Source organism: Saccopteryx bilineata, chromosome 2 (assembly GCF_036850765.1).
Source record: "Saccopteryx bilineata isolate mSacBil1 chromosome 2, mSacBil1_pri_phased_curated, whole genome shotgun sequence".
NCBI classification, from domain to species: Eukaryota; Metazoa; Chordata; class Mammalia; order Chiroptera; family Emballonuridae; genus Saccopteryx; species Saccopteryx bilineata.
The window spans coordinates 169,949,136-169,973,209 of NC_089491.1; the positions used below are offsets into that span (position 1 = coordinate 169,949,136).

The following is a 24,074-nucleotide window of genomic DNA, read 5'->3' on the forward strand; positions in this document are numbered from 1 at the left end:
CTAACTTTTTAATTCTCCTGAAATCTTCTCATTCCACCCCCCCTTTCATTTTGGTGCTGGGAATTAGGTGGTGGGGGGTAGGGGAGAAGGGAGATGGGTCCTCCAAGAGAAGAAGACTCTCGGGATATCAGTCGTGTTCTCCTTTATCAACGTTCAACGATGACAAGGAGAATCGGAGTATTTGTCAGGAGCCCCATCGTTTTGCTAGATGAAATTTCTGGTGGCTGCCTGCCCGCTCCCTGAGGCCCCATCAGCACACTGTCAGCAGTGCTGGGGCCTGTGTGGGCATTCTCTGTCCCTCCTCATGAGGCTGTGAGGAGGCCTAGAGGACAAGCAGCCTCCTCTCCTAATGCCAAAGGAAATCCCACACCCTACCCCGGTTCTCCAGCCCCGAGTGTTTTTTTTGTTTTGTTTTTTGGGGTTTTGTTTTTGAAGCATTTTGACCATTCTCATGGCCACTGCATATTTATTTTAATGTAAAGATTATTTTTAAACCTCTTTGACTTAAACGGGTGTGGAGAAGTAAAACAGGCAGAATGCCCTCCAGTCTTCAGGGCGTAGGGTGGGGAGGAAACCTCTCCTTCCCTTCACCCATCCTCTTCCCCGCCCCGTCTCCCCACCACAGCTCTAAAGCACTTGCTTCAAGTAATAAGCACTTTTGAGAAAAGGCCTATTTTAATTGAGGACCCTGGGAGCAGCCCCAGGTCCCAGCAAAGGAGACAGAGCGAGGGCTACGTAAAAGACAGGGAAACAGATGTGTAAATCAGAGGGCGAGATGAAAAGAGCCAGTTTTTAGTTTCTGATATTCGGGGGATATGTTTCTGACTGGGTGGTGGCTTTGGTAGAGTTGTGTACTATCCTTCAGAAAAACAAATGGCACAAACTGTGGGTCCCAGGATGGACCAACAGACCCAGGTCACTGCCACTGTCCAGCTGAGACTGACAGGCCACCTCCCCCACCCCCTGGCCCCCTGAGCCATAGGACTGCTGAAACCACTGAATGTACAGCCCAGGTTGGGGTGGGGAGCAGCCCCTGGGGGAGGGGGCCTCTCCTTTTGTTTGGTGCTGTGGGGGGTGGGAGAGATGAGACTGAGGGACTGCCACCCCACTTAGACATGTATTCCTTGGGGTGGAGGGGCTGAGGAGGGTCTAGCTCCCTCTCCAGCCCCAGCCATGGCCCCTCTTCCTTCCTCATCCCTATCCATTTTGACTGTAAGTCCAGCTCACCTTTGCCTTCAATATGTAACCAAAGGAAAACTCAATACTGTTTCCACCACTGTCTGCCCACCTGAGCACCTTCCTCCCTGAACCTAGAAGGGGAGAAGAGGCTGGGGGCACAGGGATGTGGGGCCAGAGTGAACGGTTCTACAGCTGTACCCCCAAAACCTTCTCTGGGGTCTTGGAAAGGGCCCTAAGAGGTGGGGTGGGCCAGGCTGGAGGGGCTGGGAGCAGGCACACTCTGGATCTTGTGCACATGCGTGTTTTTGTTTGAATGACTCCAGTGACTGTGCTCCAGCAGGAAGGCCCCTTCTTCCTTCCAACTCCACCATTCCTCACCCTCTCCAGTGTTCATCCCCTGCCTCCCCTTCCCACCACAAAGGAAAATAGCCTTACAGACCCTAGCCCAGAAACCCTCCTCCTGGGGCAAACCAGTGTGGGGCCCCATTCCTGCCTAGTTTGGACCTACCTTGAAAGGAGGAGGGAAAAGGAGCAAAGCAGCCCCTTCCCCCCTCTGATCGTGGTGGCTCCAGTCCTCCGCAGCCTTGACCCATGTTGGGCAAGGGCGGAGGTGAGGAATCTTTGAGGACCAAGCCCAGTGGTCTGGGAAGAGGGAGGTAGAGAAGGAAGGGTCTGACTTTAGGATTCCCTCCTTCTGACCCAATCCCTAGAGAAGTGACCAAATCCCAGAGATGGGAGGAAGCTGGGGTGGGGAGGGTCTGCTCTATGAATTACTTGAAGGTACTGACTCTGAGGCTGCTGTTGCCCACTTAGGTGTGAGGGGGACATTGTCACTGCATCCGGGAGGGCAGAGGATGTTGGGTGATGAGAGGATTTGCTCTTGCCCCGCGCTCACTCCTGCCTGGTCCCTTCCCTGGGGAGCCTGGCTTTGCCTCCAGGGAAGTTGGGGAGAGCCTTCCCCTTCCATTTCCATCCCTCACTGTGGGCACCCTCTCCAATTGCACTAAAGTATAGCTGTTGTGCCAGTCTTATCCCCACACCAGGGTGGGGTCTCTGCTTCCAGTCTTTCCTCTCCCCCTGCCTCCACTCCCATCCTGGACAATCTCCTTGTTCCTGTATTCCTGGATAGTTCAGCTTTGTATGTGTGCGTTTGGGGGTGGGGGTGGGTTCTGGCTGGACTGGGCTTGGTAGGGATTTGGGAAGGGCTAGGAGAAAGATGGAAGATGAAGTCTCCTACCCCCTTCCTCAACTCCAAGTCACAGAAGCCTGGGAGGGAGGGTGCCTACTCGCTGCTGTGTGTCTTGCAGATGTGCCAAAATGGGGCTGGGTGGGAGGGGAGGGTGCCTGGCAGAGTAGCCCCCAGGGTGGCTCTCTCAAAGCAATATAGTTCCTCCTGCTTGGGGGGCGGCAAGACAGGGGAGAGGGTTGGGTTGGGGACCTGGGGGTTCCCTGTGTACAGCTGTGCATATTCAGGGGTGTTCTGTCTGGTACCCGCTGCGGGTGTCTCTGTGTGTGTGATCCTCCCCTTCCCCGTGCCCTGCATGACCTGTGATGCTGCAGACACCACCATCCTGTGTGCAGGGGTGTGTTGGGGGCACTGAGGGGCACCCTCCACCCTGTGACCCATGTACTCGGTTATAGGAAGTAAAAGAGAATTGAGCACAATTCACTGGATTCTAGTTGAATCTTTCTCTAAGCAATTTTTCCTTTCCTGCTCTTCTTTCTGCCCTGGATCCACCTGTGGTGCTAGCATTGGGGTCAGGGGTGTTAATGCTGGTGATCAGCAATAAAGGGCAGATATGCCAAGATGCCTGTATCCCCAGGGTGCTGAGGGCAGCAGGAAAAAGTCGGGGCCTCGGTGCATTGCCCACCCCTCCCCCTCCTCCCTGGGCTAAAGCACAATGCTCTTCCCACAGACTGAAGCACCCTACACCCTCTAGGCCCAACTCATGTCCTTCCTCAAAATGCTTTGAGCCCCTGTCCCACCACATCCTGGTTTTCTATGCTGTTTTGGTGCAAGTACAACTGTCGTAGTCATGGCTTTGGGATGGGTTCTGTTTATTAAAATCCTATTGCTCCTACTGGTCCTGTGTCCCGCCTCCATTCCTGTGGTTGGGGGGAAGGAAGGGCAAGCTGGTCGCCTTTCCACTTGCCCCTGTCAGCCATCAGAGCCCTGGGGCTGCAGCTGCTCCTCCATTAGGGCTATGGTGAGCATGAGGCCGCCACCCAGCAGCAGCCCCAGCCCCTGCAGTACAACCTCCAGTGGAGGGAGGGGCTCAGGAGGACGCAGCAGGGCTGGGAGCTGAAAGAAAAGAACATCAGGATTCTGGCCTTACGGCTGTGCCCAAAACCCAAAGGGGAAGAATGTGTCAGGAAGGAGCAGCCCCGTCCCAACTCTTCCTGCCCTTGTCTCCCAGACTGCAAGCCTGTGGCCCAGGGTGAAGGTGGCCGTTTTCCTCTCCTCCACACCCCTCTCCCTTCCCTCGGTTTCTCTGCACTACCCCACACCTCACCATGTCCACAAGGGCCACATAGAGGAAGACCCCAGCAGTGACCCCAAACACCCAGGGAGTGAGGGGGACAGGGCCCAAACTGAGCCCCACCCCCAAGGCTGCACCCCCGAGGCCGAGAACTCCAGACACCAGGCTCAGCAGCAGCAGCCGCTGAAAGGGCAGCCCGGCCCTGAGCAGCATGGCAAAGTCACCTGTTGGGAAGAGAGGACAAGGTAGGAGGGAATAAACCAGGGCTGCCCCTCACCCATGTCACCCTTCTGCTCTGAAGTCCCACCCTAACCCCACTTCTGCCCTTCCTACCCAGCTCGTGGGGCATTTCATGGCAGAACACTGCTAGAGTGGTGCTGAAGCCACTGGAGAAGCCATCAGAGAAGGCAGCACCTGGGGTTGGCAGAATTGGAGGTGGGCAGTCTGGCAGAAAGCTCTCCCCAGGGGCAGGGGCCTAGATTTTCTCTGTGGTCCTCTCCTCACCACCCTTCCTGGTAGCCCTCTCAGCCCCAGCCAATAACTAGGAGCCTCTGACCTGTCCCCCTCTGTCCCCTCCCCTCACACCTATGGCCAGCCCATCAGTGAGGTTGTGCAGACCATCTCCCAGGAGGACCATCCATGTTAGACTGGTGTCACTGCCACCTTGATGCCTGTGACTGTGGCCTTGGTGCCCAGGAGGGACTGGGGCTGCTGGGGTCTGGCTGTCCTGCTCCCTGAAGCCCTGAGCTCCTGGCTCTGCAGGAAGGACAAGGACAGTGTTGGTGGCTGCAAGTGAGACTGGGAGCCTACTCTTCAATTTCTTCTCTAGTCACCTGGAGCTGCTGGTAGGGGCTGAAGTGCCATCCCACTGCCATCCTCTGGGTCCAGGTTTGGTGTTCTGAGATCCTTTCTTTTTCGCCTGCAGCATCTCTAAAATAGGAGGGTATCCCTCCTGGTGGAGTAGGCAGTAGTGCCAGGGGCTAAGGAGAGGCCAGGCTACCAGCTGGGAAAAGGAACACCTGGTTCTGTTTCTGGCACTTGGGGATGTTTTTGGCCATTACTCTCCCCAGTTTGGCATATCACGTTTGTTGCCTTGAACTCAGGAGAGGAAACTGTTGGGCCAGACAGAGTCCTGAGTCTTGGCTAAGGGAGCCCTACCCATTCCCGTTAGCAGTCAGGGCCTGCAGTCAGGCAAATGGCAGACCAGGAGCACACTTGGATCTACACCTTGTTCAAATGGCCAGTTCTTGGCTAGGAGTCTAGGCTTGGCAGAAGGAGGGAAAAGGGGTGTCACTCACTGGCCTGATCCCTCGGCGCTGTAGAATTCCTAGCATGTTCTCCAGGAAGAAGAGCAGGAAGAGACCACCAAGCACCGACAGCCCTGGACCCAGGTCTTCCTGGGGTCGTCCGTTAGGAGCAGCATGCTGCCCTCCTTGTGCCTGACAGAGAGGAGGTCAGGACAGACCCCAGAACCCTTGCACCCGACAACCTTCCCCTCCTGGATGGGAGGGGGTGCCAAGCTTTTCACTCATACATTCTACTAGCTCTGGGCTGACAGGGGCCGGGATGTTCTTTGACTGGGAACCCCTTGGGTCTGAGGGAGCTGTCTGCCAGTGGGGACAGAGGAACAAGGAAGGTCTCCACGTACATGCGGCAGCAGGTGCAGCAGCGCATCCCCACAGAGTGTGCCCACGGCCAGGGTTCCGAGGAAGCCCAGCAGGGGCCGCAATAGATGAGATCCCAGGAGCCGCAGCAGCAGCAGGGAGAGAGGAGCAGGGAGGCTGAGCAGCAGGACTGCCAGGGCACTATGAACCAGGACTGAGGAGAATCAGGAACTGAAGTTAGGCCAGGCCTGGAGGGAGTGCCTCAGAGGCAGATACACTGCAAGGGGAGGCAGGACCCCAGTCAGCTCACTCCCTACCTAGATTCAGGGTGCCCACCACCAACTTTCACCCACTGACCAGATAGTAGATCCCCTGGGGGGTTTGGAATAGCAGCCTGGATGCAGACACGGCTGTCGATCTGATAAAGCAAGGCTGGGCACAGCAGAGCAAACTGATGAGGAGTCAGAGGAGCAGCAGGGCTCAGGCCAAAATTCACAAGCAGCTGGGAGCCATTCAGACACTAGGGGAGTTGAGTTGAGAGTCATACACTGAACCGTGAATCAGGCCTGCCCTTCCATTGCATGAACTCCTGGGGCTCTCCTAGCCCCCACTCCTCACCCCCACCTCCACCCCCGCCATGCATCAGGGACTGGGAATAGGTATGTGTAATCAGTATGTGTTAATTAGTAGTAAATATTCAATCCAATGCAAATATTCAATTCAATGCAGATTGGGTGCTAGTGAATACTGCCACCATCTCCCTCCTCCCAAGCACCTGATGATTTAATTGATTGGTCATAGAGTTGGCTGGAGAGCTAGAGCTCTCCTGTCCAGATTCTAAGAAGGGAAAAGAACCTGAAATGCCATCAACCTTCCTTTCAACAGCCCTGACACATCAAGCTCTTGAATGCTTGAATGCTTCCTGCTTTAGGGCACTCATTCTTACCAGGCCTGCTTCAGGGTCAGTTTTAGCTGCCCTCTGATGTATGTGGAACAAATTCACTGTCTTTCTGAATGAAGACAGTCATCAGCCCTATGGCCTACCCTGGGCTGCTTCTCTGATTTCTCTGCTTTGTCAAGTGTGACACTTAAACTAAGTCCTGGAGTTCTGGGCATGGCTTATTTCTTCTGTGTCCAGAGGGAACATACTTTAAGATCACATCTGGATTTTTAAAAAAGTAACTGCATAAACTTACTCTTTTTTTTTTTTTTTTTTTTTTAAGAGAGGGACAGACAGACAGGAAAGGAGAGATGAGAAACATCAGTTCATATTTGCAGCACCTTGGTTGTTCATTGATTGCTTTCTCATTCGTGCCTTGACTGGGGGATGCAGCCAATCCAGTGACCCCCTTGCTCAAGCCAGTGACCTTGGGCTCAAGCCAGGGAACATGGGGTGACACCTGGACCCCATGCTCGAGCCAGTAACCCCATGCTCAAGCTGGCAACCTCAGGGTTTCTAACCTGGGTCCTCAGCGTCCCAGGTTGATGCTCTATCCATTGCACCACTGCCTGGTCAGGCAATTTACTCTTTAAACATTTCATGCCATCTAAATCCCATGGCTCCTTCCCCCTCTCCAGAGGTCATTAGACTCACATCCTCATTCAGATGGTCAGCTAGTGAATGGTCCAGCAACAGAAGCCTGTGAAAGAGATCCAGGCGCGAGGGGGCCTTTGGCTCCTCAATGTCACCCCATCCTGAGGGACCCAGAGGCAGCTCCGCCCAGACATCTACATTCAAATCAGGGTCCTGTGGCCTGGAATGGATGGATGGGATAGAGAGTCAGATTGCCTATGTTCTCTGATAAATCCTCCTTGAGAGGCTGCCAGGGAGCTTAGTGGAAAAGGAAAGACCAGCAATTGGATGGAGTTCTTGGGACCCAGAAACCAGACTGTCAGTTCTGAGAGGATCTGAGCATTGTTAGTTTATAGGAGTGGGGTCATGGGAGTAAGAAGAAATAGGAGTCAGGGGACAGCCAGAAATGCTACAAATTGGGAGCCAAGTCAGCCTGGAGATACTGAACATTGGGACTAAAAGCAAGGAATTGAAGGGCACAGGGATTTGGAAGAGGAAAGAATTAGAAGGCTCACATCCTCATTTAGGGGGTCTTGAAGAGGATACAAAGGAGTCAAGGTTCTGAAAAATTTGTAATCATAGGAATCTGATTTTAGGAGTCAGAACATTTAGACAACTGGAGATTGATCTAAGCACTGAAAAGAGCTGGGATGTGGTATTTTGGGGTGGGAGACAGGGATTATTAGTACCTGTGTGTAGAGTTATCTCCAGATGGGGGTACAGCCCGCCCAGCTGAAGGCCCATGGTGTCCCAGGCGCAGCCCCTGAACTCGGCCTAGTCCCAGGCTGTGGAGAAGCCTCGCAAGGCCCCCGGAAGTCAGTGTGCCATTCTCCCCATACAGGCCAAACAGCTGGGCCAGGTAATGGTTCTGCTCCAGCTCCGCAGGGCCCAGGTTGGGGGCTGAAACTCCTCCCCAGCCCAAGGCCACACACACACACAAGCCAGCCAACAGATGACTCACTGGGAGCCCCATCATTGGGGGGAACTGGTCAGAGTCTCTGGTTCTAACTTCTATTCCCCCTGGAACATCCTGAGGACTGTGTCCTGGAACAATAAGGAGGAAGGGTTGGTGTTCCTGCTCTGCTGTTCAGCTCAGGGCCAGAGGGGATCCCTCACTCCTAGTATAACCCCCAACATAAATCCAGCAGCAGCCCCCACTCTAGCCTCCTTCCTGCCCCCCACTGCCTCCTCCTGGTGCAGCCTCTCCTCTTATATGCCAGTTCCTAGAACACCTTCCCTGACTCAGTGTGCTCCCCTCACCTGATCCAGAGCTGATGTCTATTCCCTGTCCCCTAAAGTACAACCCTCAAATTTGCCCCACCTCTTTCTCACCCCTCAATCATTAGGACCTCACACCATTGGGAGCATAAGAGCCCCATCACCTTAGATCCACGCCAGGCCTTGCTTTGGACACCAAGAGGTTCTCTCGAGTCAGAGAAGGAAACCAGCCAAGCTCAGCCTGTGAGCTCCCAGGTGGAATGGAGGCCACGTCAGAAGGAAGGCTGGGATGGAAAGCCCCTCCTCTTAGCCCACCTGTCTTGGGGCGGGGTCAAGGGTGGGGCAAGTGTGGGAAGGCTCACATAGGAGATGAGTTAATGGTTCACTGGTCTCTTGGGTGGGGGTCAAAGGTCAGTCTCTGCTGAGGGGGGGGCAGTAGGGAGGGGCCACCCACTGCCCTTGGAAAAGCCACATGGCTGAGAATCTAGGCCTGGTCTTTTCTTCTATATAATCTACACCCGAACCCAGTTAAGTACTATTTTAGCTTTTCCCTGCGTATACTCCAACCTCACCTACCTTACATCTGGCACTGGGCTTCATTTATCTCCACCCCAATCCCACATTCCCTGGGAAAGGTGGACCCAGGAGTTCCTAAGCTAAAGAGGAGGGTGAAAAGACAGTTTAGTGGCAACCCACATGCATGGCAAATAGATTGTTTTTAGCAATTCCTCACCCCATAGAGTAAGAACCAGAGCTCTGGAAATCAGTGACCAAGAAAGAGGAAGCTCTCTTGGGAAGAGGGAATAAGAATCTGGTCTCCCTTCTGATGTCTGACCTGGCTTAAGAGCAAGGGAGCACAGTCTGATTGGGGTGAATGGTTCAGGGGGTCGATGTTGGTATTACCTGACAGCAGGAGATGGAAAGGACAACCAGAGGAAGGGGGACACAGCCTTCTTGGCTCCAGCTGTGATGGGGGGGGGGGTAGACAGGCAGGCGGGCAAGGGTCACCTGCAGGGAGGGGGCAGGGGAGGGCCACTACCTTAAAGGGGCAGGCCTTCTTTGTCTAGGCCTACTTACCAGTAACCTATCTTCTCTCCATCTCCTAGGGACACCCCACCTCCCCAATCACCCAGCTGCTAACCTCTTCATTTTCCTACAAAAAAAGCAAAGGAGTCCAGTACAGAGTGGTAACATTTATTGGGAAAAAGGGATTTAATTAGACTTCCACATCACACAAGTACACGAGACAAGACTGTCACTGTTGTTTCTAAAGAAGAAGGGCAGGCAGAGGGTCCTGAATCCCAGGGCACAGGCAGCTTCAGCTGGACAAGGGGGTAAGTACGGGCTTAGGGTATATAAGGCTACTTCTTACCACCCTTTAAATGACGTTTAGTGGCTAAAATACTGCTACCTACCCCTTCCCATCCCCAATACCAGCAGCCCAGAAGAAGGCTGTGTTCTCTAGCAGACACTTGGGTTATGGGCAGTGGTGGGAAAGGAGGAAGAATGTCTTGCTATCTCTTGCTGCTCCTCCGGGTCTCTTTGCCATTACTGACAAGGTTGTTGGAGGGGCCAGGAGGGCCAGCAGGTGTGTGGTTGGGCTGGCTTCGGGTAATTCGGGTGCTGGGGGGGTGAGAAGGAGTGTGAGGGGGGTGTGGGCCACCACCAGGACCTGGTGGGGCACTCAGTCCATTCCCGTTCTGGCTCTCAGAGGCTAGTTGTGGGAAAAGAGGAAGAAATACAGGAATTAGAGAAATAAGGTAGGAAAGAGGTCCATCCTCAGGGCCTCCTCCCATAACCCAGAGTAGCATAGTCTTCAATCAAGCACAACTGCACATTAACCCTTTGAGTAGTACAAACATTCATGTACGTCCTTGTGCCTCCTGACCATGCAGACAACAAAAATTTTTATTTTAAAAACACATAGGCAACATTAAAAAAGGCAAATATATGTTCTTGTTTCCATAATAAATTGGTTATCAAACAAACATGATTTTAAGTTAATAAAACTGGAACTGGAACTAATTTCATTTTTTGAAAAAATACTCTCTCCCGGGGGTCAGCGAGCAGAAAAAAACTCACTACTAACTGGATGAATGTGGTCGTGACCCTAGCTGGGTGGTTCAGTGGATAGAGTGTCACTCCGTTGTGCCGAGGTTATGGGGTTCAATCTTCAGTCAGGGAACAGAGAAGCAACCAATGAGTGCATAACTAAGTGAAACTAGTTGATGCTTCTCTCTCCCCCTTTTCCCTTCCCCCTCTCCTCATTCCTCTCTCAAATCAATGGAAAAAAAAAAGAATGTGGGTTGGCCTGACCGGGCGGTGGCGCAGTGGATGGAGCGTCGGACTGGGATGCAGAGAACCCAGGTTCGAGGCCCCAAGGTCGCCAGCTTGAGCGAGGGCTCATCTGGTTTGAGCAAAAGCTCACCAGCTTGAGCCCAAGGTCGCTGGCTTGAGCAAGGGGTTACTCTGTCTGCTGAAGGCCCGTGGTCAAGGCATGTATGAGAAGGCAATCAATGAACAACTAAGGTGTTGCAATGCGCAACGAAAAACTAATGATTGATGCTTCTTATCTCTCCATTCTTGTCTGTCTGTCCCTGTCTATCCCTCTCTCTGACTTTCTCTCTGTCTCTGAAAAAAAAAAAAGAATGTGGGTTGTATGAATGGAGTCCCAAGAAAGACTCAGTCATTTTGGAAGTTGCTACATGAACTCTAATATGACATTTTTCTCTTTTATTCATCTCTGTATCATTGGGAGTCAGACCTAGAATTAGCTATTTAGTTCTAGGCTCAAGGACCTCTGAGAGCCCTGGCCAGGTAGCTAAGTTGGTTACAGTGTCATCTCCATATGCTAAGGTTGTAGGTTTGATTTCCGATAAGGGCACATATAAGTATCAACCAATGAATGCATAAATAAGTGGGAGAACAAACTAATTCTCTCTCTCTCTAGCTTCCTTGCTCTTTAAAATGAATCAATAAATAAATTAAAAAATATATAGGATCTCTGACAAAATGCCCCTTTACCAAAAGTAACTGTAAAATGGAGAAGCATGGGAAGGGAAAGGGCCTGAAGTTTCTGTGTTATAATGTAAAAAGGATAAATAAAAATAAATAAATAAATAAATATGCCTGACCAATGTTGCACAGTGGAGAGAACGTCAACCAGGGATGCTGAGGGTGCAGGTTCAAACCCCAACATTGCTGGCTTGAGTGTGGGATCACATGATCCCAAAGGTCGCTGGTTTCGTTGGTTTGAAGCCCAAGGTCACTGGCTTGAGCAAGTAGTAACTAGCTTGGCTTGAGCCCCACCCATTCCCACCCCAGTCAAGGCAGGTATGTCAAGCAATCAGTGAACAACTACAGTGCTCCAACTATGAGTTGATGCTTCTTATTTCTCTCCTTTGTCCGTCTGTCCGTCTCTTTTCCCAAAGGAGGCCCACTTGAATCCTATTTTCAAGTGTACTCTCCTAAGCTCCAAGGTTCTTCTTTCGTCTCTGTAACTTGTTTCCTTAGCCCATTTCTTCTTTTTTTTTAAAGCTTTTTTTTTTTTAATTTTATTTATTCATGTAAGAGAGAAGAGAGAAAGGGAGAGAGAGAGACAGAGAGAGAGAGAGAGAGAGAGAGGAGAAAGAGACAGAGAGAGAAGGTGGGGAGGAGCTGGAAGCATCAACACCCATATGGGCCTTGACCAGGCAAGCCCAAGGTTTCAAACCAGCGATCTCAGCATTTCCAGGTTGACACTTTATCCACTGCACCACCACAGGTCAGGCATTACCCCATTTCTTCTACAGCTCACTTTTACTACTTTTGTGAGTTTTTTTTTAAATTGATTTTAGAGAGAGAGGTAGGGAGAGAGAGAAACAGGAACATAGATCAGTTCCTGTATGTGCCCTGACCCCGGATCGAACCAGCAACCTCTGTACTTTGGGACGATACTCTAACCAGCTGAACAATCTGGCCTGGGTACCTTTGTAAGTTTTTTAAAAAATAAATTATTTATTGATTTCAGAGAGAAGAAGGGGGAGAGAGAGAGAAACATTGATTTGTTCTTCCACTTATTCATGTATTCAGTAGTGGATTCTTGTATGTTCCCTGACCAGAGATCGACAAAGCTCTAACCAACTGACAGCATACCTCTGTAACTTTCTAAATAAACATTCTCTCTGCCTGACCAAGCAGTGGCACAGTAGATAGAGCATTGGACTGGGATGCAGAGGACCCAGGTTTGAAACCCCAAGGTCAGTGGCTTCAGCATGGGATCAGACATGACCCCAACGTCGCTACTTGAGCCCAAGGTCACTGGCTTGAGCAAGGTGTCACTCGCTCTGCTGTAGCCCTCAGTCAAGGCACAGAGGAGAAAGCAATCAATGAGCAACTAAAGTGCCACAACGAAGAATTGATGCTTCTCATCTCTCTTCCTTCCTGTCTATCCCTATTTGTCCCTCTCTGTCTCTGTCAAAAAAAAAATTCTCTTTATTTTTTGAGAGAGAGGCAGAAACATCGAGCTGCTCCTGTATATACCCTGACCAGGGAATTGAACCTGCAAGCTTGTCATTTGGGATAACGCTCTTAACTGACTGAGCTAATCAGCCAGGGCCTCTTTTTTTTTCAAAGGTATAGTGTGTATCACAATGACATATGTTCATTACAGGATATAGATAAGAATAAGCAAGGCCTGACCTGTGGTGGCGCAGTGGATAAAGCGTCAACCTGGAAACGCTGAGGTGGCCGGTTCAAAACCCTGGCTTGCCTGGTCAAGGCACATATGGGAGTTGATGCTTCCTGCTCCTCCCCCTTCTCTCTCTCTCTCTCTCTCCCCCCCTCCCCTCTAAAATGAATAAAAAAAAAAAAGCAAAATAATTATTACACATACTCTCACCACACTCCCCCAAATAATAAGTAACATTTGTGTGTATATTTTAAACCTGAGATTGAAGCCAGATGTATGAGATGACTTTCTGATGCTCCCAATACTGTGCATATGACTATCATTGCACTCACAGTGTATTATAATTATTATCTGTGTGACTATTTTCTTCATAGACTACAAGCTCTTAAAGGCAAGTGCTGTTTTTCATTTCTTGGCATCCCTCATCTATAAAAGTTTGTTAAATGAAATGAGGACTGCCTCTCGTGTAGGTTGGGCACTATGAACCCTAAATGGGGTAGAAGTCATACGCTAGTGCTTCTCAGACCATATTCTTGTCGAACCCTGCTCCACCAGACTAAGATTCTTACAGCCAGAACTGAAGAATAATGCTCTTTCCTCAATTCACAGAAAAAGGTTGGAGTGTACAGAAGTCAATGGTAAGTTTTTAATGCCAGACATGGTTTTTTGTTTCCTTCCTCTTTTCTAAGTGAGAGGAAGGGAGATAGTGAGACACACTCCATATGTGCCCCAATGGGAATCCACCCATCAACCCCATCTGGGGCTGATGCTCTGCCAACCTGGAGCCATGCTCACAGCCAAGCTATTTTTAGTGCCTGAGGCAGAGGCTTCATGGAGCCATCCCCCCAGGGCAGATGTGCTTGAACCAATCAAGCCATGGCTTCAAGAGGGGAACAGAGAGAGAGAGAGAGAGAGAGAGAGAGAGAGAGAAAGAAAGAAGGGGGAGGGAGAGGGGGAGGGGTAGAGAAACAGATGGGTGCTTCTCCTGTGTGCCCTGACTGGGAATCAAACCTGGGAAATCCACACACAGGGCCAATGCTCTAACACTGAGCCAACTGGCCAGGACCAATGTGGTTTTTTTTGTTGTTGTTGTTTTTGTTTTGAGAGAGAGAGAGCGCAGGACAGACCAGGACAGACAGACAGGAAGTGAGAGAGATGAAAAGCATCAACTCAGTTGTGGCACCTTAGTTGTTCACTGATTGCTTTCCCATATGTGCCCCCTGGTGAGCCCACGCTCAAGCCAGCAATCTCAGGATTTCAAACTGTTGTCCTCAGCACCCTGGGCCGATGCTCCATCCACAGCTCCACCGCCTGGTCATGTGCCAATGTTTATTTATTTATTTATTTTAAAAAAATTTTTTTTTTTTTTTTTAATTTTTATTTTATATATTCATTTTAGAGAGGAGAGAGAGAGGGAGAGAGAGACAGAGACGGGGGGAGGAGCTGGAAGCATCAACTCCCGTATGTGCCTTGACCCAGGCAAGCCCAGGGTTTCGAACTGGCGACCTTAGCATTTCCAGGTCGACGCTTTATCCACTGCGCCACCACAGGTCAGGCTAAAATTATTTTTATTTATTCATTTTTTAGAGAAGAGAGGGAGAGAGAAGTGGGGGAGGGGCAGGAAGCATCAACTCCCATATGTGCCTTGACCGGGCAAGCCCAGGGTTTTGAACCGGCGACCTCAGCATTCCAGGTTGATGCTTTATCCACTGCGCCACCACAGGTCAGGCTGCCAATGTTTTTTTTATTGAGCCTTTTGTATCTACTGGCAGAGGACAAAGTAAATAAACATCTGGTAAAAATGAGTTTCAGGACAAACAGGCTTAAATATACCTTAATTTTTATGGAGCCTGAGCAGGTGGTGGAGCAGTGGATAGTGTTGACCTGGGACACTGAAGACCCAGGTTCGAAACCCCAAGGTCGCCTGCTTGAGCACGGGCTCACTTGCTTGGCTGGGGCTCCCCAGTAAATGAATGACTAAAGTATTGCAACTATGAGTGGATGCTTCTCATCTCCCTTTCTGTCTGTCTGTCCCTCTCTCTCCTTGCCTAAAATAAATAAATAAAAATAAATAAATAAATAAATAAATATATACTTTTTTTTATGGAGAACTAAAAATATGTAAGTCATATTTTCAGTTTAAAACATAAATGCTACCTGCCTGACCAGGCAGTGGCGCAGTGGATAGAGCGTCAGACTGGGATGTGGAGGACCCAGGTTGGAGACCCCAAGGTCACCAATTTAGCACGAGCTCATCTGGCTTGAGCAAAAAAAAAAAAAAAAAAAAAAGAAGCTCACCAGCTTGGACCCAAGGTCACTGGCTCGAGCAAGGGGTCACTCGGTCTGCTGAAGGCCCGCGGTCAAGGCACATATGAGAAAGCAATCAATGAACAACCAAGGTGTCGCAACGAGAAACTGATGATTGATGCTTCTCGTCTCTCTCTGTTCCTGTCTGTCTGTCCCTATGTATCCCTCTCTGACTCTCTCTCTGTTCCTGTGAAAAACAAAACAAAACAAAAAAAACTGATTATTGATGCTTCTTATCTCTCTCCGTTCCTGTTTGTCTGTCCCTATCTATCCCCCTCTGTCTCTGTAAAAAAACAAAAACAAACCATAAAAGCTGCCTGACTTGTGGTGACGCAGTAAATAAAGTGTCGACCTGGAACGCTCAGGTTGCCTGTTCAAAACCCTGGGCTTGCCTGGTCAAGGCACATATGGGAGTTGATGCTTTCTGCTCCTCCCCCTTCTCTCTCTCTGTCTCTCTCTCTCTGTCTCTCTCTCTCTCCCTCTCTCTGTCCTTTCTAAAATGAATAAAATAAAAATAAAAAATTAAAAAAATAAAAAAGTAAATAAAGTGTCAACCTGGAACGCTCAGGTCGCCGGTTCAAAACCCTGGGCTTGCCTGGTCAAGGCACATATGGGAGTTGATGCTTCCTGCTCCTCCCCCCTTCTCTGTCTCTCTCTCTCCTCTCTAAAATGAATAGCCTTAAAAATATTTTAAAGAGGCCTGACCTGTGGTGGCGCAGTGGATAAAGCATCAGCCTGGAATGCTGAGGTTGCCGGTTTGAAACCCTGGGCTTGCCTGGTCAGGGCACATATGGGAGTTGATGCTTCCTGCTCCTCCCCCTTCTCTCTCTCTCTCTCTCTCTCTCTCTTACCTTTCTAAAATCTTTAAAAAAGAAAAAAAAGGAAAAAAATATTCTAAAGAAAATATAAATGCTAATTTTTGTGGTGGAATTAATTGTTGTTATTTCATAGTGTTTTCAAAAACACACAACCCCTGCTCTGGCTGGGTGACTCAGGTGGTTAGATTGTTGTCCTTAAATGCCAAGGTTGTGGGTTTGATCCCTGGTTAGGGCACATATAACAACACAAGTAAGTATAAACAACAAATTGATGTTTCATTCTCTCTCTCTCTAAAATAAAACACACACGTGCACATGTGCACACACATACACACGACCTCTGGTGGTTCCAACACAAACCATTCTGAAAACCATGGTGACTGCAGATGCAGACCCAAACTGAAGCCTAGTGTCACATACCAGGGAGAAGCCTAATGCATGGATCGGAGGCAAGAGAAAGCCAAACACTCAGGGAGCAGTAGGGTCAGATGAGAGATGACCAGAAAGAGAAAAGAGCTGTAAAAACAAGGTTCCTGAGGGGAAGTTACCACCAGATGAAGAGGGTGGTATTGGTGAGTGATTCTAATCAAAAGCCAATAGGTCATGGCCAGGTAGCTCAACTGATTAAAATATCATCCTGCCTGACCAGGTGGTGGCGCAGTGGATAGAGCGTCGGACTGGGATGCGGAAGGACCCAGGTTCGAGACCCCGAGGTCGCCAGCTTGAGCGCGGGCTCATCTGGCTTGAGCAAAGAGCTCACCAGCTTGGACCCAAGGTCGCTGGCTCCAGCAGGGGGTTACTCGGTCTGCTGAAGGCCCACGGTCAAGGCACATGTGAGAAAGCAATCAATGAACAACTAAGAAGTCGCAAGGCGCAACGAGAAACTGATGATTGATGCTTCTCATCTCTCTCCGTTCCTGTCTGTCTGTCCCTGTCTATCTCTGCCTCTGTAAAAAAAAAAAAAAAACAAACAAAAAAAAAAACATCATCCTGATACGCCAAGGTTGCGGGTCCTATCCCTGACCAGGACACATCCAAGAATCAACCAATGAATGCATGAATAAGTGGAACAAGTCGATGTTATTTTCTCCCTCTCTAAAATCAATTAAAAAAAAAAGAGACCAAAAAACAGGGGCTTGAAGTACATAGAATTGAAGAATCATAATCCTAAGGTCCAGAAGCAGGGCCTTTAGTTTCAAGAAGAGTGGTGACTCCAAAAGGGAACTATGTATTTAGTGCTCAAAAGCTGTGCATTGTGGACTATATGTTGAGTCATCTAAGTCACACTGTACATTAGAACTGGGTAACAAATCAAAACGGCAAGGGAAAATGGCAAGGTTCTGCAAGAGAAGAAGCAGAGAGAAACAAGCCTGAATGAAGCAGTGCAATCTCTGTGGAAAACTGTTCTCATTTTTGCCTGAGTGGTAGTAGCAAAGGGAACCAGAGCTCTATCAGCAATAGAAACAGGTCCCTAAATCTTTTCACCACAGGTACTTACAAAAGAACTGGGAGGCCTAACTTGTGGTGGCACAGTAAATAAAGTGCCAACCTGGAATGCTGAGGTCACAGGTTTGAAACCCGGGACTTGCCTAGTCAAGGCACATAACAGAAGCACTACTACGAGTTGATGCTTCCTGCTCTTGCCCCTACTTTCTCTCTATCCTCTCTCTAAAAAATCAATTCAAAAAAATCTTTTTTTTTTTTTACAGAGACAGAGAGAAAGTCTGAGAGAGGGATAGACAGGGACAGACAGACAGGAATGGAGAGAGATGAGAAGCATCAATTATCAGTTTTTCATTGCGACACCTTAGATGTTCATTGATTGCTTTCTCATATATGCCTTGACCGTGGGCCTTCAGCAGACTGAGTAACCCCTTGCTAGAGCCAGCGACCTTGGGTCCAAGCTGGTGAGCTTTGCTCAAACAAGATGAGCCCGCGCTCAAGCTGGCGACCTCCGGGTCTCAAACCTGGGTCCTCTGCATCCCAGTCTGACACTCTATCCACTGTGCCACCGCCTGGTCAGGCACATAAAAATCTTGAGAAAAAAAAAGGGTCTGACCTGTGGTGGGGCAGTGGATAAGGCATCGACCTGGAATGCTGAGGTCACAGGTCCGAAACCCCAGGCTTGCCCGGTCAAAGCATATACAAGAAGCAACTATAAGTTGATACTTCCGGCTCCTCCTTCTCCTTTCTCTCTCTCTCCTCTAAAATGAATAAATAAAATTTTTTTTATTATTTTTATTCAGTGAGGGGAGGGGAGGCAGACAGACAGACTCCCACATGGACACTGACCAGGATCCACTCGGGAAGCCCACTAAAGGGGTCTCCCATCTGGGACATTGCTCTGTTGCTCAGCAGCTGAGCTCTTTTTAGCACCTGAGGCGGAGGCCATGGAGCCATCCTCAGCTCCCGGGGCCAGCTCGTTCCAATCAAGTCATGGCTGCAGGAGGAGAATAGAGAGAGAGAGAAAGAGAGAGAGAAGCAAGGGGGGGCAGAGAAGCAGATGGGCGCTTCTCCTGTGTGCCCTGACCAGGAATCGAACCCGGGACATTCATATGCCAGGCCAATGCTCTACTACTGAGCCAACCAGCCAGGCCCAATAAAATCTTAGGGGAAAAAAAAAAAAAAAAAGGACTGGGAGAAGAATTGGGTAGAAGGTGTTATATTGAGAAAAGAGAGATTTGGTAGAGTGCATCTCACCAGGCTGGGCAGACCAGTGAGTGGAAGGGAACAGGTTTACCTGGAGAAGCAGCAGGAGTTCCAGTGGTAGCCTGGGGAGCTGTAGAGCTGCTGTCGTTCTGCACCTAAGGCACAAATTACACTCAGACCTTACTTTTTCCTACCATGGTTCTTGGCCTGACCTATGCCCTCCCCCACATTGTGGCCCTGGGACTCACGGTCTTGTTGGGTGCCTGCTGGGCACTGTACTCTGGGTTTGGCTCACTGAAGTTAGGAATCTCAGAATAAACCATACAGAATCTGCAAGGGAAGAAAGTGTCCAAAGCCTCAGACCTCTAGGCCACTGCTGGAGGCCTCAGAAAGGTTGAGATACAGTACATGGACTGCACACTCTTATGCTGCCTCCCTGCAAACCTTAAACTTCCCCTCTTGGCCTGCTGCTTCTATATCCCAATCCCCAACACAGTACTTACTCTCCAATCTTCTGAAGATCACCCCCACGGCCAGTGTACAGTGTCAGACAACCTTTGAACACTGAAGCGTACCTTCAAAAAGCAGGATTCAGAGTACTCAGAAGAGTGGCAGAGACTATAACCCCACCTACTTGACTATTATTGCCCTTGGATAGCCAGGAGTCACCAGCTGGCTGGCTTACCCTTTGGTGAGCCGGATAATGTCCCCAGGCTGGATCAGGTTGCCCACATCGTCCCAGACAGAGATATTAATGCTGCCTGTTTTGTCTGCCACTTTGCAGGTCCGAACCTCATGACCATCCTTTGTCTTGGTCACTCGACCTGGAGAAAACCAATAAACAGCGGGGAGTAGTCAGAAGGAGGAGATCTAGAGATATTGGTGGGTGAAGTAGTTGTACAAACAGGGCAAAGCCAAATCTCCGGGACAGGCTGGGATGTTGGTGGGGAGTAGAAGGGCGGGCACCATGGAGAGGGTGCGGAATGAAAAGAGGCCCCTGTGGCACTGGAGACTTGGATCTGGCAAGAATTCCATCTACCCCACATTTCATTGTAACTCTCTGCTCCGGGCCTAGGAGAGCGATTGGGCGTTAGCCATGTCTTGGGGTGCGCCCTGCCACCCAGGAAGCAAGTTAAGAACGCAGGTTATGTTCTCCCTCTCCTGCCCCCCACAACCCTAAGAACCAGTGCAGGGGTCCCACTGCCCCAGCATAGCCACCTGTTTCCAGCACAATGAAGATGAGGTTCAGATTCTTGAGCCCGGGCTTGATATCTTTCACAAACGTCTCCGTCGTCATGCTGCCTGAGCCCCCGCGCCCCACTAGAAGGGGGAAATGGGGGTGAAGGCTCAATGCTTAAAGGCTTTGCCCACATGCTCCGCTTCCCAAGGTCTACCTACCACACTCGGCTGGGGTCAGGCAGCCTCAAACCCTCTAACTCTTCTAAAAGGTTAGAAATGAACTTCCCCGGGGGCCTCCAACTTCAAGATCAGAATTTGGGGGTCTCTGGATAGGCTGCCTCGGAGCTGGAATGCCCCTTCCCAGGATGCTCTTTTAGTCTCAATCCCCGAGGTGGGGGAGCCGACAGAGATGGGCGTAGGGAGCCCGGTGCAGAGCCAGGGAATAGAATCTTAGTCTCCAAACCTTTCCGAACCTTCATCTGGACAACCCGGGACTCGGTCCATCCCCTCCCCCACCCACAGCCCACCACCCACCCTGGCTGACTGCGGGACAGTGTATACAGCTGAGCCACCCGCAGGGGGTGCCAGAGGCCCCGCTGCCGCCGGATGCAACTCAATGGAACGCGGGAGTGCGGGCATTCCCGGAAGTTTCCCCCTATCCCGGGCCAATCAGCACCCCTCTGGTGCAGCCTGCGCCCTGCCACTGGCCCCCGCCCTGCCAATCGGGACCCGAGATTAGCACGCCATGAAGGGGCGTGCACCAGCTATTAAAGAAGCCTGAGAGCAGATGGGATTCGCAGAGAGAAAGATGGACCAGCACGGTTGTGTGGCGTTACAGTCTTCCTTTACTGCTTGACTGGGAGAATACACCTAAGAGCTAAGGTTTTGTTTCTCTCCTAGACGTGACACAGTGGAAAAAAGACCAAGGGTTTTGGAATCCGGAGGACAAAAGTTTGAAACCTGGCTCAGAGCTTCAGTTTTCTTAACAATTCTTTTTTTAAAAATTGATTTGATAGAGAGAGAGGATAGAGAGAGAAAGGCGGGGGGAGGAGCGGGAAGCACCAACTCGCAGTTGCTTCTCGCGTGTGCCCTGACTGGCAAGCTCCGGGCTTCGAACCGGCGACTTCAGCATTCCAGGTCGAGGCTCTATCTACTGCATTAGCACAGGTCAGGCCCGACGATTCTTAAATATGTATTTCTGTTTTGCAGAAGAACAAACGGAAATTACATAAAAAGCAGTGCCTGGCAGACACCAGGCAGTTTCCTCCTCTTCCACCTCTTTAACACTATCTTTATTCCTGATTTGGGGTTCTTCATCTTTAATGCACTATCTGGCTTGGTCAGGGTCTCTGAAAAAGGTAGCATTCATACCAGACAACAGGCCGACCCACCCCCTTGTAAGAAATGTTCTCTGCTAGAGAACCACAGTTGCAGTAGCCCCTCTCACAATTTAGAGGCACTTGTTCCTAAAGCTGTTATCTCACTTTATCTGAGTGCCCCGTCCCATGACTGAAAAACAGGAGGCCTGAAACTTTAGTTCCTTTTGGGACTTGCTAGATAGCCAACAACAGGTTGATTATTACTAGCTCAGTAATGTGTATAAACCAATTACATATAAACAAATGCACATATATTACCATTTACTTAGCGAATATCTGTAACAAATACTACTTAATATTAGATCGGCCAAAGAGGTCATGTATTTGTAATGACTTCGCTTGCTTAGTTAACACCTTCGGCTCCACTTTGACTTTTCTCTGAGCTCCGATTCTCTCCCGCCCACCCCCTCAACCACGATGTTGTATCCTAAGAAAATCAAACAAAAACCCCGGAAGAGAGACATTTAATCCCCCTTTTCTTCCCTAACGTGTTTCAGGGAACTCTACAAGTATTCAGAGAGCCGACGTAGATTAGGCAGGAGTGCGGCTAGGAGGAAACTGGCAACCAGTTGGGCACCCTGTATCAAAGCTTTAGGGCCAGACACTCCCCCACTCCCCACTCAGTGGTCGCCTTGCTAACCCAGTATCCACACCCATAACTATGAGTCATAGGGGTCGGGAGGCTCCGGGACCCTCATCACCACTCTAGAAACCAGAGAGGGGCCAAGCGGAGAGCAGGTCACACCGCAGGCCAGCCCACTAGAGACAATCTCGCCACCACTCCGCATTAGCTTTAGGGCACGGGACACGTGCGTCCCATCAAAGCGAAGTCTTTCCTTCCTGGGTAGTCAACCTCGAGACCCGCCCCTGAAGCTCCAACTGGGAAATACAGAGTTCGCCCTCTCTAATGACCAAAAAGGTCTCGTGGAGACACAAAGACTTCCGGTCTGCAGCGGAGGCCTGGCTAGCCTTCCCCTAGTCTTGGTTGGCCGCTCCTAGATTCTAGTCTAGGGCTGAGTTAAAACAAAGAGGCGGGGCTTGGTGACGAGCTTCCGCCAGGTTGCGTAGCAGCGGTGGGCGGGGCAAGGGGCTGTCTCACACAGCGGCGAGTGGTCGGAACCTTCCTCCCTCTCCTTCCCTTACCCTTCCCCTCCTGGGAAAGGCTAGGATACGGCGCAGGGGTTGTACCGCGGCCGCTGCGGCCTCAGCTCCAGCCGGGCTGGAGTACGGAGAGTCCAGACCGCTTCCAGGGCGGTGCGTACTGCGCCTGCGCGGGCTCCCACCTAAAGAGGGTGTGGGAAGGGTGGGGGTGATGTCTCAGGGGTATTGGGGCTGGGGTTCGAGATATTGGAGGTCAGGATAAGGGATGAGAATAAAGATGAAAAATGGAGGAAGGGAGCAGCAATAGGGAGGAGTCGGGAGGTGAGAAAGGGGAGCAAGAAGGTGGGTTGTGGGGGAGTTTCATTAGAACCTTAAAAAGTGAGGGGGGGGGGGCCTGGGCGGGCTGGAGGACAGAGAGGAGGGGACCTGGGCAACAACGTGGTGTTTAAATGGTCAATGATTGACGGGCTGGGAGGAGAAGAGAACGTTCTGGGGGCCAGCCTGGGCAGGGGTGGTGGAACCAGAACCCCCGCCCTCGAAGCGCCATAACTTGGCTCCTCTCCCCTGCCTTGTCTTTGGCAGCCTTGTCTTCCTCCTCCATTCCTTTCCCTCTCGCCCCCTCCCACCCCTCCATGAAGGAATCTCACATTCCTTACATCCCTGCCCTGGGTTTGCGGCCAAGCCCTCTTCTCAGGCTTCGCACACCGGAAAGCCTTCTCCAACGTAGGACACAGGAAAAAATGAAGAGTGGGGATGAGGGGGCTGAAGAAGGAGCAGAAGGCTAAGAGGGGTGAGGTGGTTTAGCCTCAGGGACTGACAGACATTGTCCCCATTCAGAAACTGACTTCATTCCACCTAATAGCAAATGTAGCTGTTAATGAAACCACTGAGCCACAGTTCTTGGGGACTGGGCTGAGATGATAGTCTAATCCTTTCCTATACAGGTGGTTTTAGAATCTGACAATAGGTCGAGGCTGATAGTCTTGCTGGCTGATGGTTTTCTCCCAAATAGGAATGGAGTAGACTAGTGGTAGGGAATTTGAGTGATGCAATAATGTTACTACCCCGTGTGTCCAGCTGACTTTGTGGCTGGGCCTGGTTCCCAGTAATTGAAAAGAAGAAGCTTCTTTCAAGCATTTGCTCAATAGTCCTCAGTACTCTAAATCTATTTTGCAGTCTATTACTACAAATATCTTACCCCGAGAATAGCAGATTCAGTATGCTTTCACATCTATTATGTTATTTAAAGTAGATAAGGCAGGTAATCATTTTCACTACTTTACAGAAGGGTTACATGGCTTGCTAAAAGTCATACAGTATGGCTAAAAGTCATACAGTTGGCAAAAGTCATACAGAAGTCAAATCTTTTGACTTCTGGTCCTCCTCTCATTTGAAAAATCCTGTTTTGTTCTGGCCAAGGCTGCATCAAAGTAGGATTGATTTTCCCAGCATGGGCAACTATTTGCTTTCTGAGTCTGGAACTTGTCACTAGAAGATGACTGAGCAGAGCCAACAGAACTGGTTCCTGGGAGCATTTTTTGAGGTACAGGGGCATATGCCAGGGTATTGGGAAACAAGTGTAGTTAGTCATAATGGAAGAAGCATTATACCCTCCTCTGTATTTTGGATGTGGAGGAACATATCAACTTACTCCCATCCCCCAATCACAGGGAAAAGAAAGTGTGGTCTGGCCTTGCACTTTTATCTCTGATTAGTTTAAAAATAGCACACTAAAGGTGTGGCTGATGAGCATAGTAAGCTAATTGGTATGTGTACCAGACACAGAAGATGAAATGGCGCTGGCAGGTTAGCTTAGAGCATGGCCCTGAAACAACAAGGATGTGGATTGGATTCCTGGTCAGGGCAGATAGCGGAAGCAACTAATGAATGCACAACTAAGTGAAACAAATCAATGCTA

General features: G+C 50.1%; 3 protein-coding genes across 12 annotated transcripts in view; 1 reads left to right on the top strand and 2 right to left on the bottom strand.

Moving 5' to 3' along the window:
- Positions 1-2,896: 2,896 nt before the first annotated feature.
- On the bottom strand, positions 2,897-9,035 carry SLC39A5 (solute carrier family 39 member 5). 6 transcript variants are annotated; one of them, XM_066258428.1, is made up of 12 exons: positions 8,958-9,035; positions 8,219-8,338; positions 7,526-7,880; positions 6,858-7,017; positions 5,621-5,783; positions 5,308-5,477; positions 4,958-5,098; positions 4,493-4,589; positions 4,323-4,415; positions 3,993-4,073; positions 3,693-3,883; positions 2,897-3,481 (listed from the first exon to the last, which is right to left on the bottom strand). In XM_066258428.1, the coding sequence occupies exons 3-12, from the start codon at positions 7,810-7,812 to the stop codon at positions 3,338-3,340; spliced, it is 1,527 nt and encodes a 508-aa protein (XP_066114525.1). In that variant the 5' UTR covers positions 7,813-7,880; positions 8,219-8,338; positions 8,958-9,035; the 3' UTR covers positions 2,897-3,337. The 6 variants fall into 6 exon arrangements, with proteins under 6 accessions (XP_066114525.1, XP_066114527.1, XP_066114523.1 ...); XM_066258430.1 differs by having other exon boundaries at positions 3,783-3,883; positions 4,245-4,415; XM_066258426.1 differs by having other exon boundaries at positions 4,245-4,415.
- Positions 9,036-9,227: 192 nt separating this feature from the next.
- On the bottom strand, positions 9,228-20,338 carry NABP2 (nucleic acid binding protein 2). 3 transcript variants are annotated; one of them, XR_010729163.1, is made up of 8 exons: positions 20,140-20,186; positions 19,716-19,817; positions 19,183-19,321; positions 19,001-19,072; positions 18,746-18,827; positions 18,589-18,652; positions 17,908-18,052; positions 9,637-9,768 (listed from the first exon to the last, which is right to left on the bottom strand). XR_010729163.1 is itself a non-coding variant. In XM_066258433.1 (7 exons), the coding sequence occupies exons 2-7, from the start codon at positions 19,792-19,794 to the stop codon at positions 9,569-9,571; spliced, it is 636 nt and encodes a 211-aa protein (XP_066114530.1). In that variant the 5' UTR covers positions 19,795-19,817; positions 20,211-20,338; the 3' UTR covers positions 9,228-9,568. The 3 variants fall into 3 exon arrangements, 2 of the variants coding, with proteins under 2 accessions (XP_066114530.1, XP_066114529.1); XM_066258433.1 differs by lacking the exons at positions 17,908-18,052; positions 20,140-20,186 and adding an exon at positions 20,211-20,338 and having other exon boundaries at positions 9,228-9,768; XM_066258432.1 differs by lacking the exon at positions 17,908-18,052 and having other exon boundaries at positions 9,228-9,768; positions 20,140-20,184.
- A 1,802-nt stretch (positions 20,339-22,140) lies between these two features.
- The window catches only part of RNF41 (ring finger protein 41), a 36,513-nt gene continuing 34,579 nt past the window's right edge, over positions 22,141-24,074 (top strand). For all 3 annotated transcript variants that reach the window (XM_066258435.1, XM_066258434.1, XM_066258437.1), the window contains exon 1: positions 22,141-22,309. The gene's annotated coding sequence lies outside the window, so the exon portion shown is untranslated. The remainder of the gene's footprint in view (positions 22,310-24,074) is intronic.